The sequence below is a fragment of the Haliotis cracherodii genome, unplaced genomic scaffold (genome assembly GCF_022045235.1).
Source record: "Haliotis cracherodii isolate W230 unplaced genomic scaffold, xgHalCrac1.p SCAF_12, whole genome shotgun sequence".
Taxonomy (NCBI): domain Eukaryota; kingdom Metazoa; phylum Mollusca; class Gastropoda; order Lepetellida; family Haliotidae; genus Haliotis; species Haliotis cracherodii.
The window spans coordinates 40,808,779-40,835,872 of record NW_027266267.1 but is presented as its reverse complement, the minus strand read 5'-3'; the positions used below and the strand labels follow the sequence as shown (position 1 = coordinate 40,835,872).

The 27,094-nt window shown below is 37.9% G+C and overlaps 1 protein-coding gene across 1 annotated transcript in view; it reads left to right on the top strand.

The window, feature by feature from the left end:
* Positions 1-27,094, top strand: part of LOC139457897 (scavenger receptor cysteine-rich domain-containing protein DMBT1-like) — a 129,898-nt gene that overhangs the window by 36,258 nt on the left and 66,546 nt on the right. The window contains exons 2-3 of the mRNA XM_071239241.1: positions 8,005-8,171; positions 9,436-9,577. Coding sequence (XP_071095342.1) covers positions 8,005-8,171; positions 9,436-9,577 — 309 coding nt within the window. The remainder of the gene's footprint in view (positions 1-8,004; positions 8,172-9,435; positions 9,578-27,094) is intronic.

Here is a 27,094-nt window from a genome sequence, read left to right as displayed (position 1 = left end):
CAAAGATCACCTTCTACAAAAATAAGTTTTAAAAACCGGTTGATATTCGTTTGCGTATTTTACGATTATATAACTCAGACGTTCTGGAGCCTTGCGCTTTCCTCATTATTTTTTTGACTAAAATTATTACAATTATCATTGTATTAGTTAATGGGAAACACGTGCCGATCAAGTACGTGCCATAAATTAAAGCGACATTGTACGATTCCAAACTTATCACGAGACTGTGTTTATGAATTATTGTCAAATAGTGGTGACATAGTGGAAACATTACGTGAAATCGCGCATGCACAAAACGGAAAATTTGGACAAGGCATTAAGCAATCCGCATGCTGTGTACTTCCGCTAAGCGTTTCTAGTACAGCGTCAAACTTGGGCCTGTAATCTAACACGCGAGAACTGACCAATGAAATCTGAGAAGTAGGAATAACGGAAGACGCTGTTGCTTGATTGACAATGATTGACAATGTCAAGCAACAGCGTCCAAAAGCGTCCAAATAACGTCGTTTTTCCGTCCAATGACCATATACGGAAAAAAACGACGTTTTCGTGTTTGCAATGTAAGGTAGATTCATAGATTGCTGTAGATTGTCACTACGATAGTTTGGATTTTGGGGATTTTTTCTTTTTCTTTTCTCTAGGATGGGTTGTAGCGAGGATATCCTTGAACAGGCATGTAACCAAACTCTATGAATTATCCCAGAGTATGCTAAATGATGAATGATGAGAAACAATGCTTGTGTATGAATTAGCACCAGGGAATTTCCAGGGTTTTCCCCAGGAATGTGAAAGTAGTCAGTGTTAACGTCATTTCAAGAATACAGTCACATGAAAAACGTCATGTGACCCACCTCTCGTCTTATGGAAAAGACGTATATTTTGTAAACTTCACATTACAAAATTAGTTACTGTTATAACTAAATGAAACACAACCCATTATCCGATAGAGGTAACTGTGCAAAGTGGAGGGATATGTTATCTCAATAAACTTGGTAACATGGTTTGGTTTGACTTCTTGGCGTGTGTCTGAATCCCATTAACATGTTACTTATCCTAAAACTGACTAATCAGCAAATCTCGCTGCACTGCGCGCGACGGATACAAGAGCAAGGCATGCCAGAAATAAGAAACACGCTTGAAAAACTCGACGTTTTTCCGGACACTTTCTAGATGCTAACCAATTAATCAATTTTAATGAATTTTTAGTCGTTTTTCAATGACCATATACTGAAAAAACGACGTTTTCGTGTTTGCAGTGTCAAAAAGGTACTAGAGGGGATCCTGGTCGATAAAGGGGTGATTTTAGACAAGAGTAGGTATTTTCTACAACAACGAGGACTCAATCAAGTCGGCCATATTAGGTGACATATTCTGCTTGTAAAGAGGCCATCCAGTATGGGGGGTAGGCAAAGAACTTCTTGCGACGTGCTCGTGTTTTATACTAAAACGACAATGCCTACAACTGTACAATATTTTAATGATGTTATTTTTGGAGACGTTGAACTAAATCACAGGTAACTGACTCGACAAATTGGCAGTAATGGACCTCACAACAACCCTCAAGAAGGACATTTTCCGGTAGTTTCGCTCACTTTAATATTTTGTCTCTTGTCTTGTTTTGTCAACTCAATTCCAAATCTAAGCTTTATAGTGCCATGATTCGTTAAAGACCAGTGGTTAAACTGTATCTAGTGATCTAACAATGCCAAGTCGATCTCCATATACTGATAACAACAATGCATGTGCTCTTCAAAACGCATCTAGCGTGGAAGAATCAGTGAAGCTTCAATCAGGTACTGAGAAATAAGGGTTTGGCCATTCCAAACATTTCAGCCAACCGTATGACTTATATTTGACCTTGTTGCTTTTTAACCTCTCAGGAATCACAAATAAGTGTGATGATCAGAATGTTATCTCATTTATTGCACAGTATAACGTCATCAGTTTAATAAAAATTTGGATTGATGATTTTTGCCGTTTACTTTATGTTTTTGATATACAATTTACACTTGGTTCTAGGATATCAGCAAATAGAGAGCTTTGTGGTGGTGTAATGGTGTGTATGAATCATTATTTAAATAAACATAAATAAAGTTTAGTAAAATAATAGATAATTAAATACTACTACCATGATATTATTGATAAATTAGTAGGATGATAAGGATATCTTAGTAGCATTTATTTACGTTAATCCTATAGGATCTACATGGTATCATACCAAATCTTGCAAATATGGAATCACGTTTTTGTTGCCAGTTCTGATAAATATTGGTGATGTTTATATCATGATGAGTGGTGTCATGAACGCCAGGACAAGTGCAAAGGATGATAGCATTGAATATAGTGCATGAAAAGTTTGTTCGACTTTATTAACCAGAAGCATCGCTCATATGATAAAATCATCAACAAATATGTCATATCCTTACATATCCAACACTAAGCTAGTTTATTATGAACGGTCGCAGTGTTTCAGATATTTCCTTTGGTAACTTTACTGTTATCGGCCAGTCAGACAAAAGCATGATTGACTGTATAATTTGTTCTTCTGTATTTACCCAATATGTCTCGTTTTGACATTCTTTCGAGGTCGTACTCAGAGCATTTTCCATTACCATGAACATTCATTTCATTCAGGTCACTTCCCCATCCAACATGTGCAACCACGCACACCACATGTCCAAAACGAGTATTACTGTTAGTGTTGAATGTAAGCCATGAAAATCGGTATAGAGACAATTTACTTTTAGGTGGTGTCATACTGGTGTTTTGTGTGAAGCCTCTGATTGTATGACAAAAGACAGTAAAGTTAATGATGCATAATGTCAACCATGATTTGATAGTGAGTGTAATATGTTACGTTTTTTGAGAAATATACCTCTTTCAGTTCTAAGAAGAACAAAAATAAGAGAAAAAAATATATAAGGACAAGATGATTAACAAGTTAATTAATCATTTACACGACAGTGAAGATTTTTTGTTTACATTTGATAAAGAATGATGTTAATCTCTCAACACAACATCAAATATGTAAATCCACCAGTCGTATTGTTATTTTAGTAATATGTTTAAAGGAGTAAGTAGTATTGATTGAAATAATTTAAAGGACAGAGTGATAATGGCCATAGTTGTGATACTGTCTTACTGAAGCTATTCTAGATTCTCCTGTTTCACTTGAGTGAGGCTTTAGACAAGTTGAAATGTTCAAAGTTTTGCAGACACTGATAAAGTTTTAGTTGATTATTTTTCAACAATCAAAGGACCGTCTATTAGCTGATATTACAATTTGTGTGAAGGGCACTTTTATTCAAGGTATTATTTTTCTATTTTTTCTAATGGTGATGTTTCCGAATATACGTTTGCAATGTTATGTCCAAATGACCTAAAATTTGTATCGGGTACCGTTATCAAATTACAAAGGCATTTAAATCTGCAGTCAGAATATGCTTATATATAGGGAATGAATATCAATGTTTCAAAGATAATTGTTTTTAAGAATTGGGGACATCCCTCGCTGTGACAATGAACCCCTTGATGGTGTTAGTTCTTACTAATACCTTGGTTGAATGGTTACTCCAAAATTAGTCTGGACAAAGGCATGTAATGAGCGAATAAAGCCTTAATGCCCATTCGCTAATTAGGAGAAATGATGTTTCAAATATTTGACAGCAATATTGTATCGATACTTATAATTGGTAGTGTAATATGGGGATTCAATGTGAGAGTGAGTGAGTGAGTTGGGTTTAACGCCGCTTTTAACATTATTCCAGTTATATCACGGCGTGTCAGCTTAATGTGGGAGGAAAGCCCGAAGTGATGCAGGTCTCAGACGTTTACCACTTCGGTGAAACCCACGAGCACGGGTATGGTGCTGACAAACCTAGAAACATAATCGGGGTGAACCGGGATTCGAACCCACAATCATAGGTTTCTGGCGTGTCCAGGGGACGCAACTCTGCACAGCGAATCGCGGCGCCTTAGACGACTGGGCCACCCGTGCCCCCTCAATGTGAGAAAAAGTATAGAAAAGGTTCACAGAAAATTTTGTAAATTTTACACACTAGTCAGAGTACACCAAATCCTGTTACATATGGAGTACGTTGTCGGCTCTAACTTTATGTTAAATATTATGTGAATTGTTTAAAATTCGGGGTCCGGTGTTACATAATGTTAACAAATACGTGTGAAAGAAGCCTACCGATTTAGGCCACTCATGTTAGAAATCTTTGATACAAATATGATGTTGGTTATATCTGGTTGTGGCAAGAACATGGAAATTGTAATATGTTTGTTGAGTCATTTCGACAACCTGTTAAAGATTCTTCTTTCAAGATTGGCATACCTCGATGTGTGACCATAAGTCAATTGAATTCTTCTCCTTATGTAAATTCATATTTGAATGCCAACTGTATTTAACAGACAGTAGCTCTGTATGTTATAATAAGCTTTTTTAAACAATATGAATTCTGTTGGTGTACAAAAGTTCTGTAAAGTTATATGTGAATTATATGATCAATAGAAGTTGAAAGTCATATGTGATTATATTACCCATATTATGCAGTATACCTTACAGCTAATTTTAATTCCATAGTGGCTGCAGCAAACTTATGTCTTCAAATAGACAAAACTTTCTAAAGTTAACAAAATGTTTGTAAAAAGTTCTTTGTATCAAAGGGGATATTAAACTGCACCTGTAAATGTTAGATATATATATATATATATATATATATATATATATATATATATATATATATATATATATATATATATATATACAAAAATGAGGTAAATATTCACTCGGTGTACATGTAATATATAATAAAATAATAAAGTCCACGTTAGTCCATCATCTTCTTTATATCAGTTTCATACATAGTACTTTCGCTGTCTCATGACAGCTCTTCAGTGTAACTACCTCTGATGTTCTTTGGATATATACAACAAACAATAAACAAGAATAAGAATCTAATGGAACAGATTGAATGCTGTTGGTTGGCTTGGCTACTCTCGGTTGCCGCACTCATTGGATGGTCAACTGTACTCAAAAAGCAAAACAGTGGGTGGGCTACTGCTCGAAATCTGTTCAGTCTCCATAATAATTGATCTATTAATGTTGTTAATTTTGATGGACTATCTAAACCTCACCAGGACTACTGCATCAGGTATGCCTTTTAGTCCGACAGACTACTGTTGTTTTATTCTGGTACCCTTAACTGTTATTCACACTTTTAAGCATTGACTATCCATATTTGTTCATTTTGAAAAATGTCCCAACGCTCACTTCAAATTCATTAAAGGCTATAAGCAAAGGTCTGTTTCTCATATCTGACTCTCCCATTGTACCCGCTTTACAAACTTAGTTCACCTGTTTAGATTGATAGATTATGTGATGAGAAAGAATAATTTTTTGGTGTGCTCAATGTTTTTCACTGCGGTCACCCTGAAATCCAAGAAGGCCGCCCATATGGCCGGCACTTTTCTACCTAACCTATTAACTTCAATATATATCCTATTTGTTTATCAAACATTAATCATAAACCATTACTGAACATCAACGGCTGATGTGTAATATATATATTTTGTTTGGGCACCAAATTTAACATTTTAGAACGGAATTACATAGTTCAAAATGGATGCAAATGCAGATATTCTGACATCTCCGAACGATCTTGGCTACCATATGCCGCAGAGAATGGCTCCAAATGTACCTTCTTTGTTTGGTTGGGACAACAATGACTACAAAAACAGAGGTCATTTCTCAGGATTATTAAAGGTCCATGATACAACTGGATACATGGCTCAAGCAAGATTACCTGGACATGATGCTAATCGAGAACCTCCTACAGGTCAATCAAAGAATCACCCCCAAACTGGACGCAAATCCATATCTGTCACTGAGGATAATCTTCTATCATGCATCATCAGCAAAAGACCTGAACCTCCATGATATAATAATGCTGCTCAACTGCTGACTACACTGGATTCAAAAAGTGCAAAAAAGGCTAAGGAGGTCGATTTGGTATGGCAGATGTCCCAAATGGATTTCAACTTAGGCGAAAACGTGGAACCATCAGAGCAAGCTGTCCCAGGGTGGAAGGGATTTAACAGCACCGACAAGCCCTCTACACAAATGGAGCCTCACAGAATTGGATACTGCCAAACCATCCACAAACCCCCTGATCATAGTGTGATCTATACATTTCTGACAAGATCAGTTGAGATGACTGACAAAACAATGGATGATGATCATGGCAGAGGTTCTTGTTCTGTCCAAGTTGTATTTGATATGGGAATATGGACTAAAGCGATAGAAGTTATCTACAGCAAACGGGATTCTGATCCTGAAATGAACCGAATTGTGTTGCATCAGGGGCCATTTCATATCAGTATGCGGTTCATGGCATGTGCTGGTTTCCTCTTTGGTAGTGCTGGACTGTGTGACATCTTCATTGAGGCCGGAATTTTGGCAGAAGGATAAGTTGACAAGGTCCTTCAAGGAGAGCACTGGGAGCGTGGGTTCTATGCCCACACGCTTGTTGCTGAAGCTTGTGAGAGACTTCGTTTTGCAGCGTTTGTCAACCACCTTGATCATGGAAGATGTCTTGAAATTTTGAAGTCTGAAATTGATGGTATTCGTCATGATATGTCACCTGAGAGACTTGCCACTCAGACACTTTCAGATGTGTGTTGTCACTCTACAACTCACACATCAAATCTCTTGGACCAAATGGAAAGTTCTGGTCAATGTATCTCGAAATTGTTGGGATACCTCTTGCGGCATGTGCAAGCTGCTCGAACAGGTGACTGGAAATCAAGTCTACACTCTGAAATTGAAATGCTCTCCTGGTTTATTGCCTTTTGAAGAAATGTATATGGACGATACAAACCTCTCTACTTGCTCATGATGCTGAACCTTGAAAACACACAACCAGATTGCCAAGAGCAGCTTCTTAATGGATCCCTCTTCACCATCCAGAAGAGTAAAAATAACCCATTTGGCAGAGTTACTGATGACCAAGAAACTGAAATGGGTGTTAACAGAGATTCTAAGGCTCCAGGAGGTTTAGCAGATATCAGCATGAAACCAGTAGCAACACGGAAATGGGAAATCCTGTCAACTCAGAGAGCTGAGTTTATGAGACGTTGCACTTCTCTGACTGGGGATGAGAAAGACAAACCCTTCATTGCTATGGGTCAGAGAAATGTAATCCAACGTTACAAGTTATTCTTCACTGTTTGCGTCATGTGACTTGAAACTAAACAGTATTGCTAATATAACAATATCAGGTTGGTATATCTCAAGGTGCTTTTGTGTAAGCGGGAAACAATTGAGAACGACGGAAAAGCGTTTAATGTTCAAATAGTTGAATTTGGCACAATCATATTAACATGGTGAGTGTGTGAGTTGGTACTTACGCTGGTATTTAGTTACACCACTGTGTGTCAAAAGTGATCCTGGTCATAATTACATTTTTCAAACTAGAGTTGATCGATCATGGGTTATATTGAGTTCAAATCTTGGATTCAATTTCATGATCAGCAGATCCTTGGACAACTAAGACATCCAACTCTGAACAACGACTACAGGTGTCACTTCTACCTTCATATAGTTGTTCATTAGGGACAGTAACTGATAAATTGTTATCATTTACTGTTTATCCGTCAGGTACATTGACAGATTTAGATTTTTTGACAGTTTTTTCTTTTGGTGAGATAAGGACAAAACCTTTCTGCATGGGGATATGTTTCATACCTTTCAACATCAACATTTAGCCTAAATTTTGCTTCACTACACTTTGAGTAACATATTCTTAATTATCTTAATTATGCTGAATTTGGCAGAGGAAAATATCTTTCCACATATAAAAGTGATTTTGTTACGTTTTAGACTAACGTTTTCACCTTTTACCAATTCGCACATGACAGTTTTTGATGTCACTGATTTCTTGATCAGAAGATGCATGATAAACAAGCACATGTACACACGCCTTACTGTATTTACTACAGGATGCGGTGAGCGCTACACGGGTTCGTCTGGTTTTTTCTCCTCACCAAACTACCCTAGCAATTACAACAACGGCCTGTACTGTACCTACATCATTAATGCAGGAGAGACATTGGTCACTCTCGTGTTTGAAGATTTCAATACGGAAGAAGGGTATGATGTTGTCAAGGTATGTAAACATTGTGTTATTTGTGAAACAGTTAGAACCAATATGGAATGAAGCGTACACGTAAATATACCAGATTAAAGAATCGTTTAGAAAATACTTTTACAAGCAGAAAATAGGAAGAATTGTGAAGGGCTCATTATTACACAATCACTATAACATTATGGCAACAAACAGCCACTGAACATCCATACACATTTTCATACTCAACCATCTATATCACAAATACCATGGTTTTAGTTATTTCCATCTTTATTATTTTGGACATTATATAATGATATGTCGTTGACATAATTTGTCAGTACAGGTTCCTTCACAATTTCCTGAACATTGGTGTCTTTCAGTATTATTCCTACTAAATACTTGTGTTGCTGTCCAAAGTCACTATCGTCTGACAAACTTTACAAGCAGCATAATTATATGCAGCGATAATACGACGTACCCATTGGAACGTACACAACTAAAGTATATATTTTGTCTTAAATCGTGAAATGTAAAAATCAGGAATAACACTAACAATCCCAAATGCAAAACCGGAAATGAACTGAAAATGAACGATCAGCTGATCACATGGCTCACTTTGAAGGCATTCACACAATTCAATGTAAAGAAACCTTGTAATCCATGATGTATCATTGGATCACAGAACTTATATTACAGGACATTGCAAAAGATGTGTCATTGTTTAGGGACGAAATTATGTGTTGCCCATACACCAGGGTGAATTTTACCAATAAAGGTGAAGGCTGCACTGGTTAACGATATTTAAGTGCTACAGAAACACACACTGCTTACAAATATGCGACATGCCACATGTGCTGTCAGATTAAGGTTGGAAGGGCTTGGTCAGCGCACCTTTTGGTGTAGTGAAGGGAAGATAAATTGGAAAAGAACGTCCATTGCATCTGTAAACATATTTGTTCAAATGTTGTGATTGTAGATGTGTTTCCTGGTGCTGTGAGGATTGGTACATTATGTGGTTATCTTGTTATCAGTCTGAGTGTGTTTAATATTTGGTTATTTAGAACTATAAATGTAACTGAAAACAGGAGAAATTGATATGTTCCCAAAAATTTAGTTTTCAGTAGTTACATATATTGTATGGCATCAATTATTATGTTAATATATAATTTAAACATGATATTAATTCTTTTTTTTATCATTATAGTATTCACACATGTTAGAGTCATGCTCATTATCTCTGTAGGAGTGTTTGTCAATCCGAATTTGCCTTCAGTTACTTTTTAGGCAAATTTATAAAATGCAGGTTTATGACGCCTCCAACAACCTCCTTGTCCAGCTTAGTGGAAACAGACGGGGCTACATTGTCCAGTCAGCTGTCTACTACCGGCTTGTCTTTACTTCGGATGGTAGTACTGTCAAGGAAGGATTTAAGGCTGTATGGACAGGTATGTAGACATGTACTTCTCCGTTATTTTGTTTACTTTGTACTTGTCTCCTTTCACTTCGTTTCACTAATACCTTACATTTGACATTTGGTTCTCGTTGGCACAGTTGCTTATGTACATTTTCGTTGTAAAACATGTTGTACATTGTGATCTTCCAAAACGTCTGCGGCTCATGCAAATTGAAATGGGTCATACGCGTTCTTAGTAAAGTACACATCTTAGTATTTTGGGGGTTGAGTCCCATCCGGGTTTTGATCCCTCATTCTCAGAGGGAGGAACCTAACTGCCAGCACATTAAAGTCATCAATCTAACCCATATGAATTTCACATGAAATGGAAGTCCGACTACTGGTAGTCTAGATCACATACATTGTGTACCACCATTCAAATATGAATTGGCATGGCTCCCATTGCCGAAAGCTATGAAAACTCAGTGACTTTCAGAAAGTAATAAAATGTAACAAATGTTGTATTTAGGACTACACTTTCTCAGTAAAGTACATGTACAAATTCTGGTACTGAATCGAACCAACACTTTCAGAAAAAGGCACCCAATCCCCAATACACAACGTCAGTGATCTAACTCACTCAGCCACCAAGGCATTGCATATTTACTTCTAATAGCATAGTGTATGTTTCTTTGGTTATTGTGATTTATTCTTGAAAAAGTCTTGGTGTTCCAACAGCCATTGAGGGGAATGCTTTGTATTGACAAGGCACTAAGTAACCCTATCAAAAAGCTTTTTGGAGGTTCATAATTGATTTACATACGATATGGTAAAATAGGTCTTTGCCGAGATGCTTCGGTTGCGGGCACATTCATTCGCACACTATGTATCCTCTGTTCATAGAGAGAATTTATGAAAGTAAACTTCTTCAATATGAGGAACACAACATTTCGGAGTATTTGCTTCCTCATCATGGCACAAACACAGTATCTTAAGCAAAACGATGGAGTGGCTCGATCATTTTATTACCGTCTTCGCCATGTTTGTGTTTTGGACACAGAAGTCCATGCATGGTATGACCCAGATGATATATTTGGCGTCGTGGAAATTGATAAATTTAGAATTCCTTTGAAAAGGCTCGTACACAGCCTCTGACCTATCAAGGTCAACAAACCTGATCTAGTCCTGTTTGATAAATCCAATGAAATCACATGTACGAGGGGTGTTCATTAAAGATTTCCCCTGACCCACTTCCGATGGACCTAGTGGAATGAAACTTGGCATAGGTATTAGTCTTTCTCCACATAGGAACCACCAAGAGTTACACACTTCTCCCATCGTTTTATGCAACTATGGAGACCTTGCTTGTAAAAGCCCTCATTTTGCGTCTCAAACCAGGACTTCAGAAATCAGTGTTTCATCATCTGTGAAACGTTTTCCCTTCAAAAATGACTTCATGGTTGGAAAGAGGTGGAAGTCAGATGGTGCAAGGTCAGGAGAGTAAGGAGGATGTGGAAGGATTTCATAGCCACAGGACCGCGCTTCTGTTTGGGCAACATGAGAGTTGTGTACTGGAGCATTGCAGGAGACGGACACCCTTGGTCAGCATGCCACGCCTCTTAAGCTTGACAGCGTCCCGCAATTTCCGCAGCAGTGAAGCATAATAAGCTCCTGTAATTGTGGTACCCCTTGCCAAGAAATCCATCATCCCTAATCCGTGCTGGTCCCAAAACACCGTGAGCATGACCTTGCCTGCAGAGGGTTGGACACGTGCCTTCTTTGGGCGTGGTGACTCCACATGCTTCAATTGCATCGACTGAACTTTAGTCTCAGGATCATAGTAATTGACCCATGTTTCATCCTGTGTGATAAGTCTGTCCGTTTTTTCGGGCACATGTCCAAAATATCTTTTGAGCAATTGACTCGTTCCTGCTTTTGGAAAGGTGTGAGCAACCTGGGAATCCATCGTGCAGACACCTTATGCATGTTCAAATTGTCATGGATGATTTTTTTCCACAGACCCTACACTGATCTTGACATCTTGTGCTTACTGGCGAACAGTTATACATCGGTCTGCCAAAATGGCGGTCTCCACTTGATGGATAGTGTCCTAACCAATGGCTGAATGGAGGCGACCAGGAATGGCAGCTTTTTCCACAGATATCCGACCACAATTCAACTGGCGATGCCAGTGTTTAAAAACGTCATTTGATGGGGCATCTTCCCAATAAGTTGCTTTCATTTCACTGAAAGTTTCTTTTGGTTTGCGACCTTTCAAATATAAAAACCTATTCACTGCTCGGTATTCTACTGGCTCCATTGTCACACCCTACTCGATCATAACACCTTTAGGGGGCACGGGTGGCCCAGTCGTCTAAGGCGCCGCGATTCGCTGTGCAGAGTTGCGTCCCTTAGGACACGCCAGAAACCTATGATTGTGGGTTCGTATCCCGATTCGCCCCGATTATGTTTCTAGGTTTGTCAGCACCATACCCGTGCTCGTGGGTTTCACCGAAGTGGTAAACGTCTGAGACCTGCATCATTTCGGGCTTTCCTCCCACATTAAGCTGACACGCCGCGATATGACTGTAATACTGTTGAAAGCGGCGTTAAACCCAACTCACTCACTCACCCATAACACCTTTAAAAGTGGTAAGACTAATAGTTCGGTACTGCAAATTCAGACATAACTCAAAGATACATGTATCATTACACTTATGAAATTTCAACCAAATATGATAACCCTAAGTGGTTTAGGGGAAATCTGTAATGAACACCCCTCGTATCATTGAGTTCTCTGTCCCTTTAGACACTTTAGAACAATAAATTGACTCATTGGCGTAATAAGATTTTATTGATACTGGTGACTTATGTAAATGCAAAATGTTGTTTTACATTTTCATATCTGCATGCCAAACAATTTCCTAAGGCACAAAACTCGCTTAAAGTTTAAAACAAATTCCAAATTCCATAGTGGTCATTGCCCTTAGACGTATCCAATACCAATCAAAGTGAACAGTATGCAATCAAGGCCTTGACAAGGCAATGCAAACAATGCGGGGATCACTCATCAATAATATAGCCAAGATGAACTCGACAAGCATATAGCTTATGAGAAAACAAAACAGGCAGACGATGAATTCTGTAGACGCTGCGTTGCGGAAAGATTGCGTAACTTAGAAGACGAAAGATCGGCCCGCCTCCTAGCAGTTTCCATTAATAGAGAGGCACTTAGTTCACAAATCAGTCGAATTCGAGAAACTATTGATCAAGTCCTCAATGATGATGACAACACTGGCTGAAAAAAGTAAAACATTGTTCAGAGAACAGGGGATAACCATTACCAGTATTTTAACCGCATTGGGATATATTATATCAACCTTGACTCTTGCGGTAACCGGAGGCTGGGGTGTTACAGGCGTTGGAGCAACTCCCACGTAGGATTGTGTAAAAGAGTGGATACAAAACATTTAAAGACATTAGGCTAAACACTCAGAAAGCTTAATTGGAAAGCTGCTTCTGCACTTCCCGGTATAATAGGGAGTATTGTATCCTGGCTCTTGAATTTATTAGCCAAGACCGCCACTTGATTTAGCCAAAACTTGTTGGCAGTGATCGTAGCAATTGCCGAACTGTTGTATGTATCTGCTAAAGACTATTTATCCAAATAATGTGTAAACCAGCCCCGACTCCACCTACTATAAGCGCTGTTTTTCATCGATATGTTGTTGATTTTTGGCTGCAATATGTGGTATTACAACTTGTGACTGTTGCACCTCTGTTACAGTAGATGACTTTGTTTTTTATTATTGTCCCCCGCCGCGCGAAAGCGCGAAGAGGGGGATATAGTATTCACGACCGTCCGTCCGTACGTCCGTCCGTACGTCCCACCTGTTTGTTGCCGCGATTTCTCAAGAACTAAACACTGGATTGTCTTCATATCTGAAACTATGGTGTATATACTGACTCCGCAGACACCAGTCGGTTTTGGTGACCTTGGCCTCATTTTCAAGGTCACAGCAGGCAAATCTGCTTTTGGAGTTGGAAAACGGTGTTGCCGCGATATCTCAAGAACTAAACACTGGATTGTCTTCATATTTGGAACTATGGTGTATATATAGACACCGCAGACACCAGTCGGTTTTGGTGACCTTGACCCCAATTTCAACGTCACTGCAGGCAAATCTGCTTTTGGAGATGGAAAACGGTGTTGCCGCGATATCTCAAGAACTGAACACTGGATTGTCTTCATATTTGGAACTATGGTGCATATAGACACCGCAGACACCAGTCGGTTTTGGTGACCTTGACCCCAATTTCAACGTCACTGCAGGCAAATCTGCTTTTGGAGTTGGAAAACGGTGTTGCCGCGATATCTCAAGAACTAATCGCTGGATTGTCTTCATATTTGGAACTATAGTGTAAATACAGACAACGCAGACACCAGTCGGTTTTGGTGACCTTGACCCCATTTTCAAGGTCACAGCAGGCAAATCTGCTTTTGGAGTTGGAAAACGGTGTTGCTGCGATATCTCAAGAACTAATCGCTGGATTGTCTTCATATTTGGAACTATAGTGTATATAGAGACACCGCATACACCAGTCGGTTTTGGTGACCTTGACCCTTTTTCAAGGTCACAGCAGGCAAATCTGCTTTTGGAGTTGGAAAACGGTGTTGCAGCAATATCTCAAGAACTAAACACTGGATTGTCTTTATATTTGGTACTATGGTGTATATACAGGCGGGGGACATTTCGTCACTTTGTGACAAATACTTGTTCCTGTTTCTCCTGTGTGTGTTTGCGTTATTGATTCAGTGTTAATATCTGAATTTATACCTGTTTTTTGTTTATCGGTAGCAACAACAATTTTATTATTATAACCTATCTCTTATCCAAACTTAAGTTCCATATTACTCGGGGACATGTATAGTCCCGCCCCAAAACCATAGTCTACTTTAGATTGAGCGTACTGTAACACATCTAGATAACTCTTTATAGAAAATGGTAAGTCAACTGGTGAATTAATAGCATCCTCTACATTTACAACAAACTGTTTTTGTCGAGCGCCGTCCCAGAACCAATTATTCCTGTTTGTGACTGTGCACCAAGAATTGCCCATACATAAGTTCTTATTGTTTCACTACCTCTTACGACTCCCTGGTTAGTAAAATTATTTTCTGTTTTATTATAAAGAAATTGATTCCAAGCATTTTCGACATCTTGTGGTTTCTCAACCTTTGGGACGGTGAAAGCAACAGCACCCTTAAAGTTCATATGATCGTCTCTCCACTCGTTACTCGAGAGAGCAAAGATCAGAAGAAGCCAACCTCTTTTTAGTAAATCATCGCTGACTTCTTTAACAGAGTGTGCTCCAGCGTATGGAATACCTAGACCATGGTTAACTCCACGTAGGCGGCAAACTTTACATGTAGAAATATAAAATTACTGACAAATATGCTCATATGTCCACCTATTGTATTGAATATTTGATGCATTCCATGCTCGATCCTGCAGTAGTGGAGCGTTAATTTCTTTAAGTATACGTCTAATCTGATAGTACACATGAAATGATCAAACAGACTTATTTAGTTCAAAGCCGGCCGCATAAAGAGATACACCTCATCCTGTTGTTGCACACCATATGGCAAAGTTTAACTGGTTTTGCCAAAATTGCATTGGATTGTGGAACCAATCATGAACCATTTTGGTGCTAGTTGCCGGGAACCTTTATTTTTCAAAGATATCAGGAAACTGAACAAACAACTGAGCACCAGAGGCTCTCACTAAAATCGACTGGTTCGTAAGGTAGGTTGATTTCATATTTAAGTTATGATATAGTATCTTTATGTATTTAATATGTTTATTACACTCCCGGGCATAACAAATGGTCAGTCTATTCAACCGCTTCACGCTATCGATAACTTGGGTAACTTGAAGTTGCTCTCTGCGATATAACATATTACTCGCGGTGGACCAATATAAGTGCAGCGAGAGGTAGTAATAAATTATAGATGATTCCCTTTACACATTAGAAGATTGGTATACAGCGTATGCACACTCAATGATGAAGTTCTTAAGCATTTTGGGTGTATTCTCAGGTAATATGAGCCGAATGGGATGCTGATTTTAGACAGAGAAGCACATTCTATAAAACTTGACAGTGACTTAGCAAATACACTTGGTTTAAAAAAAGAAGAAGTGAAAACAACGTTTGGTTTTAAATTACCTAATTTAGTTCACTATAAAGAGTTGTGCATCCATCTTGATCAGATCAGTACAACGGATAATATTCAACTCGAAAGTCCTTCAACGCTGCCAAAAGCTATACCAGTCAAAGGTGAAAAATACAAAAGTGGAAGAACAGAATCTTTCTCATCATTACAATATAAAAAGTTAAAGTGGGGTTTTATTACAGATCTCAATATGTCTGTATTAGATGTAAAACATCAACCTGTACATATAGGATATTTCAGTGTGACACTCCATATTATAAATAATAGTTGATTCTTCAGGCACTGGAACGCATAACCCTAGGCAGTGTAATACAATTACTCTTTCCGATCTTGGCGACACAGAAAGGATTCGATAAACCTAGATCGAGGGCAAGTTATATGCTTTACACTTACAAGATAATGTGTACAAGCAAAAGAAGTTATATATACAGGACCAGCACCTAATTTGGGAGATTTAAATGATGTCGATGTTAGTAGACTCCATAAAAACACTTTATAAATCTTTTTTGCGATAACAATAAATGGGCTTTGCTCGAAACAAATATTGAATGACTACTGAATATCGTCATTACCCCACCATATGTGAGGACAGGTAAGGGTAATAATTTAACTAAGATAATGAATAGTGGGATCGCACTCAGGGCTTATATCCCCTCAAATCGAAAGAGTGTGTTAATCGCTCCCCTGCAAGATGACCCAGGCTATATGTTATTGAGTCGTCCATCATTAAAAGATGTTAGCTTAAATTTGGTTACTGAATTCAATGACATATTAAATAACTTGAAGGATATACCCGAAGGTGCTACAATTATTATGGAATTCTTGTTGGGGGATGCGCCAGAACATGGCTTCCAGATATTACCAGGTGTACCAATTAAATGGCTTAAAAAACACGAACGTCAACGTTGTAGTATTGTTCAGTCAGTATAGGGCTCACAGCTAACCTTGAGGGAGTCCAAGTTACTGAGGGGCGCCTTATTTCACTTACAAAGATATTTATGCCATATACACTACTGCCTAGAAGTTCATTCCCCAAACACGCGTTGAGAACGCGTGTAACACGCATGTGACACGGGTGCTCAACGGGTTGCACACGGGTTGAGCACCCGTTGGACACGGGTGTGCAACGGGTGTGCAGCGCGTGTGCTACGCGTGTAACACGGGACCGGGTTCGAGTTGAAGTTGACAAATTTATCAAATGAATTGTGAGATAAAACAAAACAGTGAGATGTGAAATTTGAGTTAATGAGCGGCCATTGAGCTGTGTTCACCAGACCATAAATACAAGGTCGGCCCGTCTTAATTAGTGTTCGGTTGCTAGACTTTTATGGCATGAACCATTCCACTAGGGTCCAGTCTAGCCATTGTGGCTAGCCGACAGTAGAACAGTAGTGAATTTAGATGCGAGTTTATTGCTAGGGGAACCCCCGTGTTGACACGATTGTCGCTGGTTGGTAAATGTTCGCCATTAATAAAATGATTGTTTGTGGATTGCGAACATATTCATTTTGCCCACATGAGTCATTCCACTTGATTGCAAATATAACGCTTTTCGTTCGCCAAATTTAAGCTTTAGACAGTACAATTATGATATAGCCGTCACCACTACTAATGTCTCATTATTTCACGTAGGAATATGTCCCATTTCCCCACACCCCACTTTCTGTTTTGTATTTTGAAAGAATGAATAAAAGAAAGTTTTGTGTGGGACACTTTTATACTAATTATAAGAGGATGTTGGAAATGAATATGAACAGCCATGCTGTCTGACAGTTGATAGAATTTGAGATCTTCACAATCATCGGGTGTGACCATGTAGACTGAATCTCGTTGGGCAATTGTAAAAATCACAAACCCAAATGACCATAGTGAGTATTGCTGGGGAAACCAAACGTAACTGTTTATGATTAGAGGTTGTGAGCACCTATACCACGTAGATAGGATATCTTTAGGATTTTAATCCTTCTTTGAGAGGCATTTAGAAGTTGGAGTACTACGTTAGGATAACTTACTTCCTTACTTACTTTGGAGATTTAACGTGCGCTTTCCGACTGATGCGTATTTCGCACACGGGCCCGTCCAGGCCATTTAATGTGTTTCTGAAAGGAGCGAAAGTGGTGTGTGCAACCCAAGAGGGAGCTTTAGGGGTTGCTTATATAGAATTTGGGAATTTTGAGATTTGGAATAGATGCCGATGGGGTTGGGGAGGAGAACTAAGGGAGCTGGGTATGGTGGATGTTTGTTTGCTTATGTGATTTTGATTTGGTAGATTATAGTGTTTTTAGATGCGTTTTATTAGTTATGTTTTGATTAAGAATACGCCTAAGGCCTTGAAGATTTCTAGTTTATTTTGTGGGTTTAGTATTGCTTCTAGAGTGAGAGCCTTGTTTAGATTGAGGGTGGTTTGTAATGCGGTTCGATGTGTTAGGTAGTGTGTGCAGTGGATGAGTGCGTGTTCTGGGGTTCCTAGTTATTTGCAGTGTGGGCAGTTACCTGTAGTGTGTTTTTTAATTTTTTTTAGGTGGTTATTTAGGTTGGTGTGTCCTGTTTGGAGTTTAGTGATTACTCTGTCGAGTTTTTTTGATGGATGGAGAATTTGTAATCTGGTTAGTGGTTTGCTGAGTACTTTTTTGATTTGGCTATGTGAGTTTAGATATAGATTATGCCATTTTTTGGTGATTTTTTGCTTGTTTACTCTTTTAATTTCTGATTTTGAGATTGGTAAGTTTAAGCTTATTTCTGGGATTTTCAGGGATAGTTTAGCTGCCTTTGTCCTTGGAGCTTTTAAGTATTTGATTTATTAATTTAGGTCGGTTTTGGGCATTTTTGTTTTAGAGGGCTTGCAGTCCACATAGGGAGTCGGTAAGTATTAGGATTTTTTTGTGGTTTTTGGATTCTTGATTATGGAGGGCTGAGGCCATGCTCATTAGTTCTGCCGTGAATATTGATTGGTTGTTTGGGAGTCGAAAGGATTGTGTGGTTTTAGTTGGTTGTGTGGTATGGACTCCGAAACCTGTGTGTTTGAAGGTCAAATCTGAAGATCCGTCCGTGTAAATGTGACACCAATTTGGCCAATTTTCGTGTATGTATACTAGTGTGGTGGTTTTAGCTATGTTTGGGTCGGTTGGTTTATTTATTTGGCTAGCTAGTGTTTTGTCTATTTTGGGTATTTTAAGTTTAGGGGTGAAGATATTTGATTGTTTGCAGTTTTGTTTAAGATTTTTAATTTGGTGTTCATTTAGGTAGTTTGTTATTCTTTGGGATATTGGAGTAAGTAAGGGGTGTTTACGAGCTAGGGCTTGGTTTTGGGGGCTGATATTTTGGTTTATTAAGTTTTGGATGAGAGGGATTAGAATAAGATTTGTGGGTGACTTTAATCCTTTCTTTCTCTGTGGGTAATCCTTTCACGTTGATTGGAGGAAGTCACTCAACCAGGTCATGACAGGTCGTGAGTTTACTCACTAACTACTGTGAGCGTTTTTGGCATGACATCTTTTCTTGTATAAACATAGTAACGATGCTCACTCACTGTTAATATGCTGCAGTTTGCTGGCAAAGTGGGGATAAACCTCAGTGTCAAAGACGATCAAACTTAGTTCGAATCCTTGTTTATCTGTGACATCTCCCAACTGGTGACATTTTCATAAACTTGGCAAGTGATGATGAATTTTAATATTAATATTATTATAGTTTATGAAATTGTTAATAAAACTTTAATAAAATTGTGCTTCACTCTCACGAAAAATATATTGTCTGTGAGTAAATTTATATGTCACGTTACATCGGCATTTTTCAGTGATATCGCGAAGAAATAATTACCAGATTTGGGGACTACATGAAACATGGCTGGTTTTACATTTCTGATACAGGTGCTTGACTGACTGAGTAGTTCATGATCAATTAGATATTTTTAAATCAGTCAAGTTTGCAACAATAGTAAATAAGTTGATACATTTGGACCGCAGTTACGGATTAACAACTTAAGACATAGAGACAGGGAGGAGATATATAACCAAACCTATGGTCCTGTTGAGACATTTGACAGTTAGAACGTTGGATTAAATGACAGTAACTAATTTGAACATTCCCCAGTAATATCATAAAATACATCATAACTCATAACAGTTCGAGAGACTAGTATTGATATACTAGTATTGAAGGGACAATCGCTTTTGACAGTTTAAAAATAAACTCACCTTATGGTGACCTCCCTGAATATGTTTTTTAGGTTTGACAGCAACTATGCTTGTGGATTTCAGAGATAGGCATGATTTGTTAGCTAGATGTTATTACAATAAGCGAAAATGTCTTAAAAGTCCACAGTTTGTTTAATAGTATAAAAAGTGTGTTATAGATCTATCAACGTTTTCTTTTATTGAACATAATATTTGCACTATATTGCTGTAAGCTGTAAATAATCTAGCCTCCCCATTTACGTAACTTACATATATTTATGTATGACTAGAACAGCAAATAAAGTTCTGGTAGGTAGGTACCTCGGAGATTTAACGTGCGCTTTCCGACTTAAGTGTATCTCGCACACGGGGAAACACTTATACTATTGGGGTAAAAAAGCGTAATGATTAAATAAAGAAGTCCACCTCCCCCCCCCCCAAAAAAAAATATGTTTACAGCCTATTCTAATAAAGTTAAGGGGGTGGGGTTTGGCTGGGTGGGAGTGGGTGATAAAAGAATATTCAATAATATGGAAAAGTTTGGGCCTGGGTGTGGGGTGTGGGTGTGGGGATGGGGGTCAAGCGTGGGAAGGCACGGCATCAGCTGGCGAGCGTGTGTGGCTAGAAGTCCAACGGCGGTATACTTGTAGTAGTCTCTTGGTCAGCTTCTCTTCCTGGGGGTCGGGATTCTGGTAGAGACTCTTGGCAAGGAGGGCGGCGGTATTGGCGACGAAGTGGTTTGAGGTCGGTACGCCACTACTCTGGAATAAGTGGTACAAGTCTGTGTAGTTTGTGATGTCGTACTTGGTGTCCTGTCCCCCCTTCTTGTGCACCATGACGAAAGGGACTCCTTGTTTGGCGTAGAGCTGTTCCTTTGGGGTGTTGACCTGGTCAGCCTGGAGATCCGGGTGGGCCTTGTAGTGGTTGATCGGAATGTCTGACTTTTCGACTAGCAAATAAAGTTCTTTGGTATGACCACTTTTATCCCTGCTGACGTTATCCTAATGTTCAATTTCAGTCTGGCTCACCAAGCGTAAGAAAGCATTGTACATGTTTTGATAAACCACACTGATGCAATTAAGCAAATGAATATTTGCTGTGGGCAAATATCTATTTTCTATATATATTTGTGGATATGAAGCATTTTAGTTAATTGTGGACACACTGGGCACACACACATAACAAACATGCTTGACAGGTGATTTGGTTCAGAAGACAGAATTGTGTTTATTTCCAGGCCATCCTGATCGTCGTTAAATACTATTAGGTGTATGGTTGGAAGCAAGATCAAAGACGCCGCACAGCATTTATTAGATAACAGACGGGTTCGTCTGTTTCGCTTTGAACAACCACGCCACCCTGACTGTAGGAGTTATATAATCGGTGCGCAAACAACTGTGTCAAGTCCACTGCCGGGATGATGCGGTGTCAGTGTCAGCGATGAACATGAATGCTCAAATCATAGACCTGTAGCACTCACAAGTTGCTTAGCCAAAATATTTGAAAAGTGTATATTCAATTCTCTGATAACAGCAAATATAACCTTAGAAATAGATTTAACATACAAACAATCAAATGCAGAACACAGACCTATGCTTAATCATTTCTTCTGGATATGATCAACCTGCGGAACCCTCTATCCGATGAAGTAACTAATGCTCGCTCATTAAAAGAAATCAAATCCTTAATTAATCGTTCTGATGCAATTATTAATAATTTTGACTTCAAATATTTTCATAGATCATGCCAAATTGTCCTCTGTCGCCTTAGGCTCGGCTTCAGTGACTTAAACGTTGATAAGTTTAGACGACATGTATCAGACATACCAGACTGCACTTGTGGATATCACCTTGAAGATGCAATTTACTTTTTCTATACCTGTCCAAAAATACGATAATATCAGAAACACTGTGTATTTCTACACACATGGGTATGGTCTAAAAATGATATTACATTGCAGTAGTTAAGCAGTTCTACAAACATGACTCTTCTTAAATCAGTTCACGACACCATTGTCAAAAGCAAAAGGTTTGAGTAGCTTAAGTTTATGCATGTAGTAAAGGAAAACTGCATTACCTTATTTCATAGACACCACTTGCTTCAGTGTATTGGCTTCGTGTATTTCATTTGTGCATTTTGTATGTTTATGTTCAGCACTTTCTTATATATATCCAGCTGTTGTTAAGTTATTACCTGGAGAAGTATTTACATAAGCAAGTTTTGATTGTTTACCGATCCAGATTTCTTTTGAAATAAAAATACGTTTAAGCCAACACAGCTAACCCTAAAACACATGATTGTAAACTATTCAAAAATACAATACAATTTACCAATTGTATTGTACACATTGTTAAGGAATTTAGATAGGTCTTTTAGATCTCTTACACTGTTAGTGGTAATAATTTTCTTATATGTTTGGAAACTTAAGATATTGCTTTTTTAAGAGTTCATATCGCCGTTGGTGAAAAGCTTCACATCAGCATAAATAATGCAATTCATCTCCCACAGCGATAGAATCACAGAGTGGACACTGGCTATCTTCCCTGGGAATGTTCAGCCATCGACCAGTTTCAACTGGTAATCCTTGGTTAGAAGTTTTGACTTTTAGTATTGGGAGAAATATTGATTTTGAGAGCAGTAGATATTTCTCAAATGAAGGTTGATTCTTCAGGTAATACGACATTTGGATTTCCGCTTGGGCTTACTAGCTGCCGTGAGTCAATTTGCTCGCTAACGCAACCGAGCGTGACAAGAGACTGGGCTACCAGTCTGCAAGGACAGCTAAATAAACTCACGCATTTTTGAAAACTGATTGGTTACCCGTGATCTATGAAGATTTCGACAAAGGGCGCATGGTAATTAATTTCTTCAGCCTAAACAAACAGACAATAAGGGCGAAAGCTCATCGGATGTCGTTATTTGGAAATACCCCTGATGGTTACAGGTTAATAATAAAAAAAGTATCCCTGAGTGAAAGCATTTGCGGATTTCGGATTGTGTGGATGATACAATTACTACTCCCTTGTTGTCATCCACATTTTCTGTTATAACCCTACACTTGTGTATTTGTCATAATTCACTTGCTGCTCAGTTAATGAATTTATAACATGTATACTTAGTTGTAGCACCACTCAGATTACCGGATAAAGGTTCCAATTTGGTCTTTCTTGTACCTGGGGTAATTATTCAATCTTAATCCAGGTTTGAAGTGAGGTGGAATGTGAGTTATGTAATATGCACGTGGCAGCCCAGCAAGAGATGTATGATCAGTTGCTTTACTTTTTTTGTAAATCAACGGATCATTCCCAGACATCAAAGGATCAACCGGAAATACGCTGATTGATTAATTACTGTTATCTTGCACAGTGGATATGTCAAAAGTAAGTGTTTACATGTGAAGGTAGGTTTACTTAACCTAGGGAACTCACTCATATCATGGCGTGAAGTACAGATGTAAAAACAACATACTTTGTTCAAAGGGTAACCGATAATACACTGACTGGTTGTTTCATTGTTATCATCAATCAATGTTTTCATCAATCAATGTTATATTCCAACAAACCACAATAGGTGGTACAGGAACAATACAAATAAAGTTATAACATAAACAATAAATTGTAGTGATCACTTGGTAAGTTGTAGATTATAGTGTTGTACTCATCTTCTGACAGCATTATTAATAATTCTTATAAATCTGGAGATATTTTTCATGATTAAGCAATTATTTGAGGTAAACAAAACTTTGAGCTTTGCGAGATTCGGCCATTTACAAAGTTAAATTGGAATATAATGTGATCTCGTGGTATCAAAAAAGGAGCATTTAAATAAATAATGAAACTCGTCGGCTATCGCCGGTGAGCTACATAGGTTACAATTTCTATTGATTCTTGGTATATTTTTCCAGCGGCCTGTCTCTACAGGTAAATAATGATTCGATGTCCGAAATGACATAATGGGTCGAGAGAAATAATCAGGTAGCAGGAGGTATTTTTCAAACGACAGTAGATCTTTGAACAATTTATAGTAATTACCTTTTGAACTTTTATCTATATCATCCCTCCATTGTTGTATAAAATGATCTTTAAGTACTGTTTCTACCATAGAGACAAGCCACTGTTTACAAACGCAGCCAGGATTATCAAATACATATGTCAAGCCACAACTGTTTAAAATACTTTTTATGTGAGATATCCATATGTTACTATTACTAATATTGAGGGTGTGATCTAATTTGAACAGTTTAAGGATGCATGATGACAACTTGAAAGGAGAAGATATGGTTTCTAAATTATACCAAAATGAAATCATTCTTTTAGCAATTGTAATGTTCACAGGAAAACGTCCAAGTTCACCGTAAACCATAAAGTTAGGAGTTGATGATCGCAACCCAGTAGCAAACTTTAGAAATTTAAGGTGAAATTTTTCAATGTTTATAACATTTTCACAACCCCATATTTCACATCCATACAAGGCTATAGGTAGTATTAAGATATCAAACAATTGGATTACAGTATCAAGTGCTAGATTGAGGTTTCTTGATTTTTTCATGGCCTTTTTAGAGCTAGACAGTAAATCGTTTATTGCGGTATTAAATCTCCTATTGCGATGAAAGTTGATACCTAGATATGTATAATTATCTACAATTTTAATTGGTTTAGAATCAAATTGAAAGGATAATTTAGATTTTTTACCCACGCCTCCTCCAAATATAACAATCTTAGTTTTGGCAATGTTAACATTGAGTTTCCACACATCGCAGTATTTTTTGAACACATCAAGAGAATTTTGGAGATCTTTCTGGGATTCACCTAAAAGTATCGCATCATCTGCGTACAACAAAATAAAGAATTTAATACACATATACACATAATCATCATGAACACAATTGATGTCAACGCCCCTACAAACTTTGCTCTCAAGATATACATCTAAATCATTGAGAAAAATCGAAAATAATAATGGAGAGAGATGTTAGAAATTTGGTTATCAACCATAACGCAAGATTTTATATTACTGTACATGTTTTTCACTAACTTGAGGAATCTCCCCTCTATATTGTATGATAACATCTTGTACCATAGGCCTACTCTCCAAATACTGTCGAACGCTTTTGTGAAATCGATAAAAGCACAAAAAAGTTTTCGTTTTGATTTTTTGAAATACTGATTTAGCATATTTAAGATGAATATATTATCAAGTGTTGACATATTTTCTCGAAAGCCAGCCTGTGATGAGCTAAGAATTTCATTTGATTCTAAGTAACTATTTAATCTGGAATTCAAAAGACAAGTAAATAACTTTCCTAAACAGCTCAGAATGGTAATGGGCCTGTAAGAGTTCGGATCAAGAGAGTCACCTTTTTTCTTATATATTGGGCGAATCACTCCCGTCAACCAAGAGTCAGGGATAACACCAGTAGATAAAATCAAATTAAAAAACGAAACGTAAAAGTCACCCAGAATATCAATTGAATCAATCAAATACTCATTTTCAATTAAGTCGAGGCCTGAGGATTTATTACGCTTCAGTCGCGAGATAGCTGAGCGTATTTCTTCTAAAGTAATATCTCTGTTGAGAGTCGAGTTATCATATGAACAGGGGTTGAGATCTTCTTCTATAACATCATTGTCGCCGAGGTATGAGGTATTAATCGATTTGAAAAAATTATGAAATACTTCTATGTTCGGTGTTAGTGAATTATTATCATTCACCTGTGAATTTAGTGTTTTCCAGAACTCTTTAGGCGAGTGTTTAAATTTATTACGTAACATTGTACTTGTTTCATATTTATGATCCCTTATATGCTTATTTAAGCATTTCTTATACAACTTGCCATGATGGCGATACATTGAATAATTAACTTGATTACGAACTTTTTTGAAACGACGTTTAGATTTACGGTAAAGCCGTCTAATGTCCCGACATTCCTTACTGAACCAGGGCTTATTCGTCTTGACGCGCTTACGTGTTTTAACGGGAGATGTAGTTCGACTCCGAAGGTAGTCCGTGCGGCATCCACCAGCACGTGCGTTATGTCCTCAGCTAACCTATTGACCTCAGTATCAACATCAACATCAAAACTGTCATAACAAACAGCATCACTTCTATCTCGCAACTGCCTTATAACTTCTACATCAATGTTATTTCGGAATACACTAGCCCTATCAATATTGTAGCGTCTAGGCCTGTTTCCGGTATTAGTTTTTGAAGAATTTAAAGTCTCAGAGACAGATTCATCTCTCTTTTTAACCTTACTTGCCAGCGATAGGGTAACAGGGCAGTGTACATCTGATAGAACAGGTGAGAAATCAAGAACATCAAAATCATTAATCAAAGGCATACAAGCAGCAGAGACAATGATGTAATCAATTAAACTCTTATCATTACAGGTGGTTCTTCCAATATTGAGATCATTACCTATTCGGCCATTGCATATGTATAAATTAAGGCTCCTACACAAGTCAATAAGCTGTTTACCATAATTGTTAATTTTACCCATGTCCATACTATGCCTATGTTTTGGCATACCAGCGTTTTCCAATACTACATCTGGATCAAGTTCATTACTAATTTCATCACAGTCTAAACCAAATTCCTCTAAAACAAAATTATCAATAACAGTATAATCATTCACAGTTGACGTTCTCGCATTAAAGTCACTAACATGACATAATCTGTGCGTGTCAGGGCCTGCAAAACCGACTGTTCTACCTGATAAAACACATCATCTGGGGCATATTTCGATCCTTCAGGTGGGACATAAACTACCCCAGCTTCCATATCCTGTGTGATGTTGAGCAGAGTCTTTGAGATTCTGAACCAGAGAATGTTGTCATGTTCAGCGTGTAATAACGTTATATATTGTACAACAGTATTTCTTACTGCAAGCGCAATGCCACCAGAACGTCTCTTTTCTTTAGAACGATGTTGCAAAAATATTTTATAACCATTCAACCTGAATTCATCAAATGAGTCAGTTTTTGTTTCCTGAAAACATAAAATATAATTATTTTCAATTAAATCAATAAACTCGGGGTACTCGAGTCTTTTTCGTAAACCACAACAATTCAAACTAACTAAACGCACACCTTCCTGAGATAACGTATTAAAGTCATTTTGATCATTTATTACACTCTCACTATGTGAGCTGGAGTCAGAG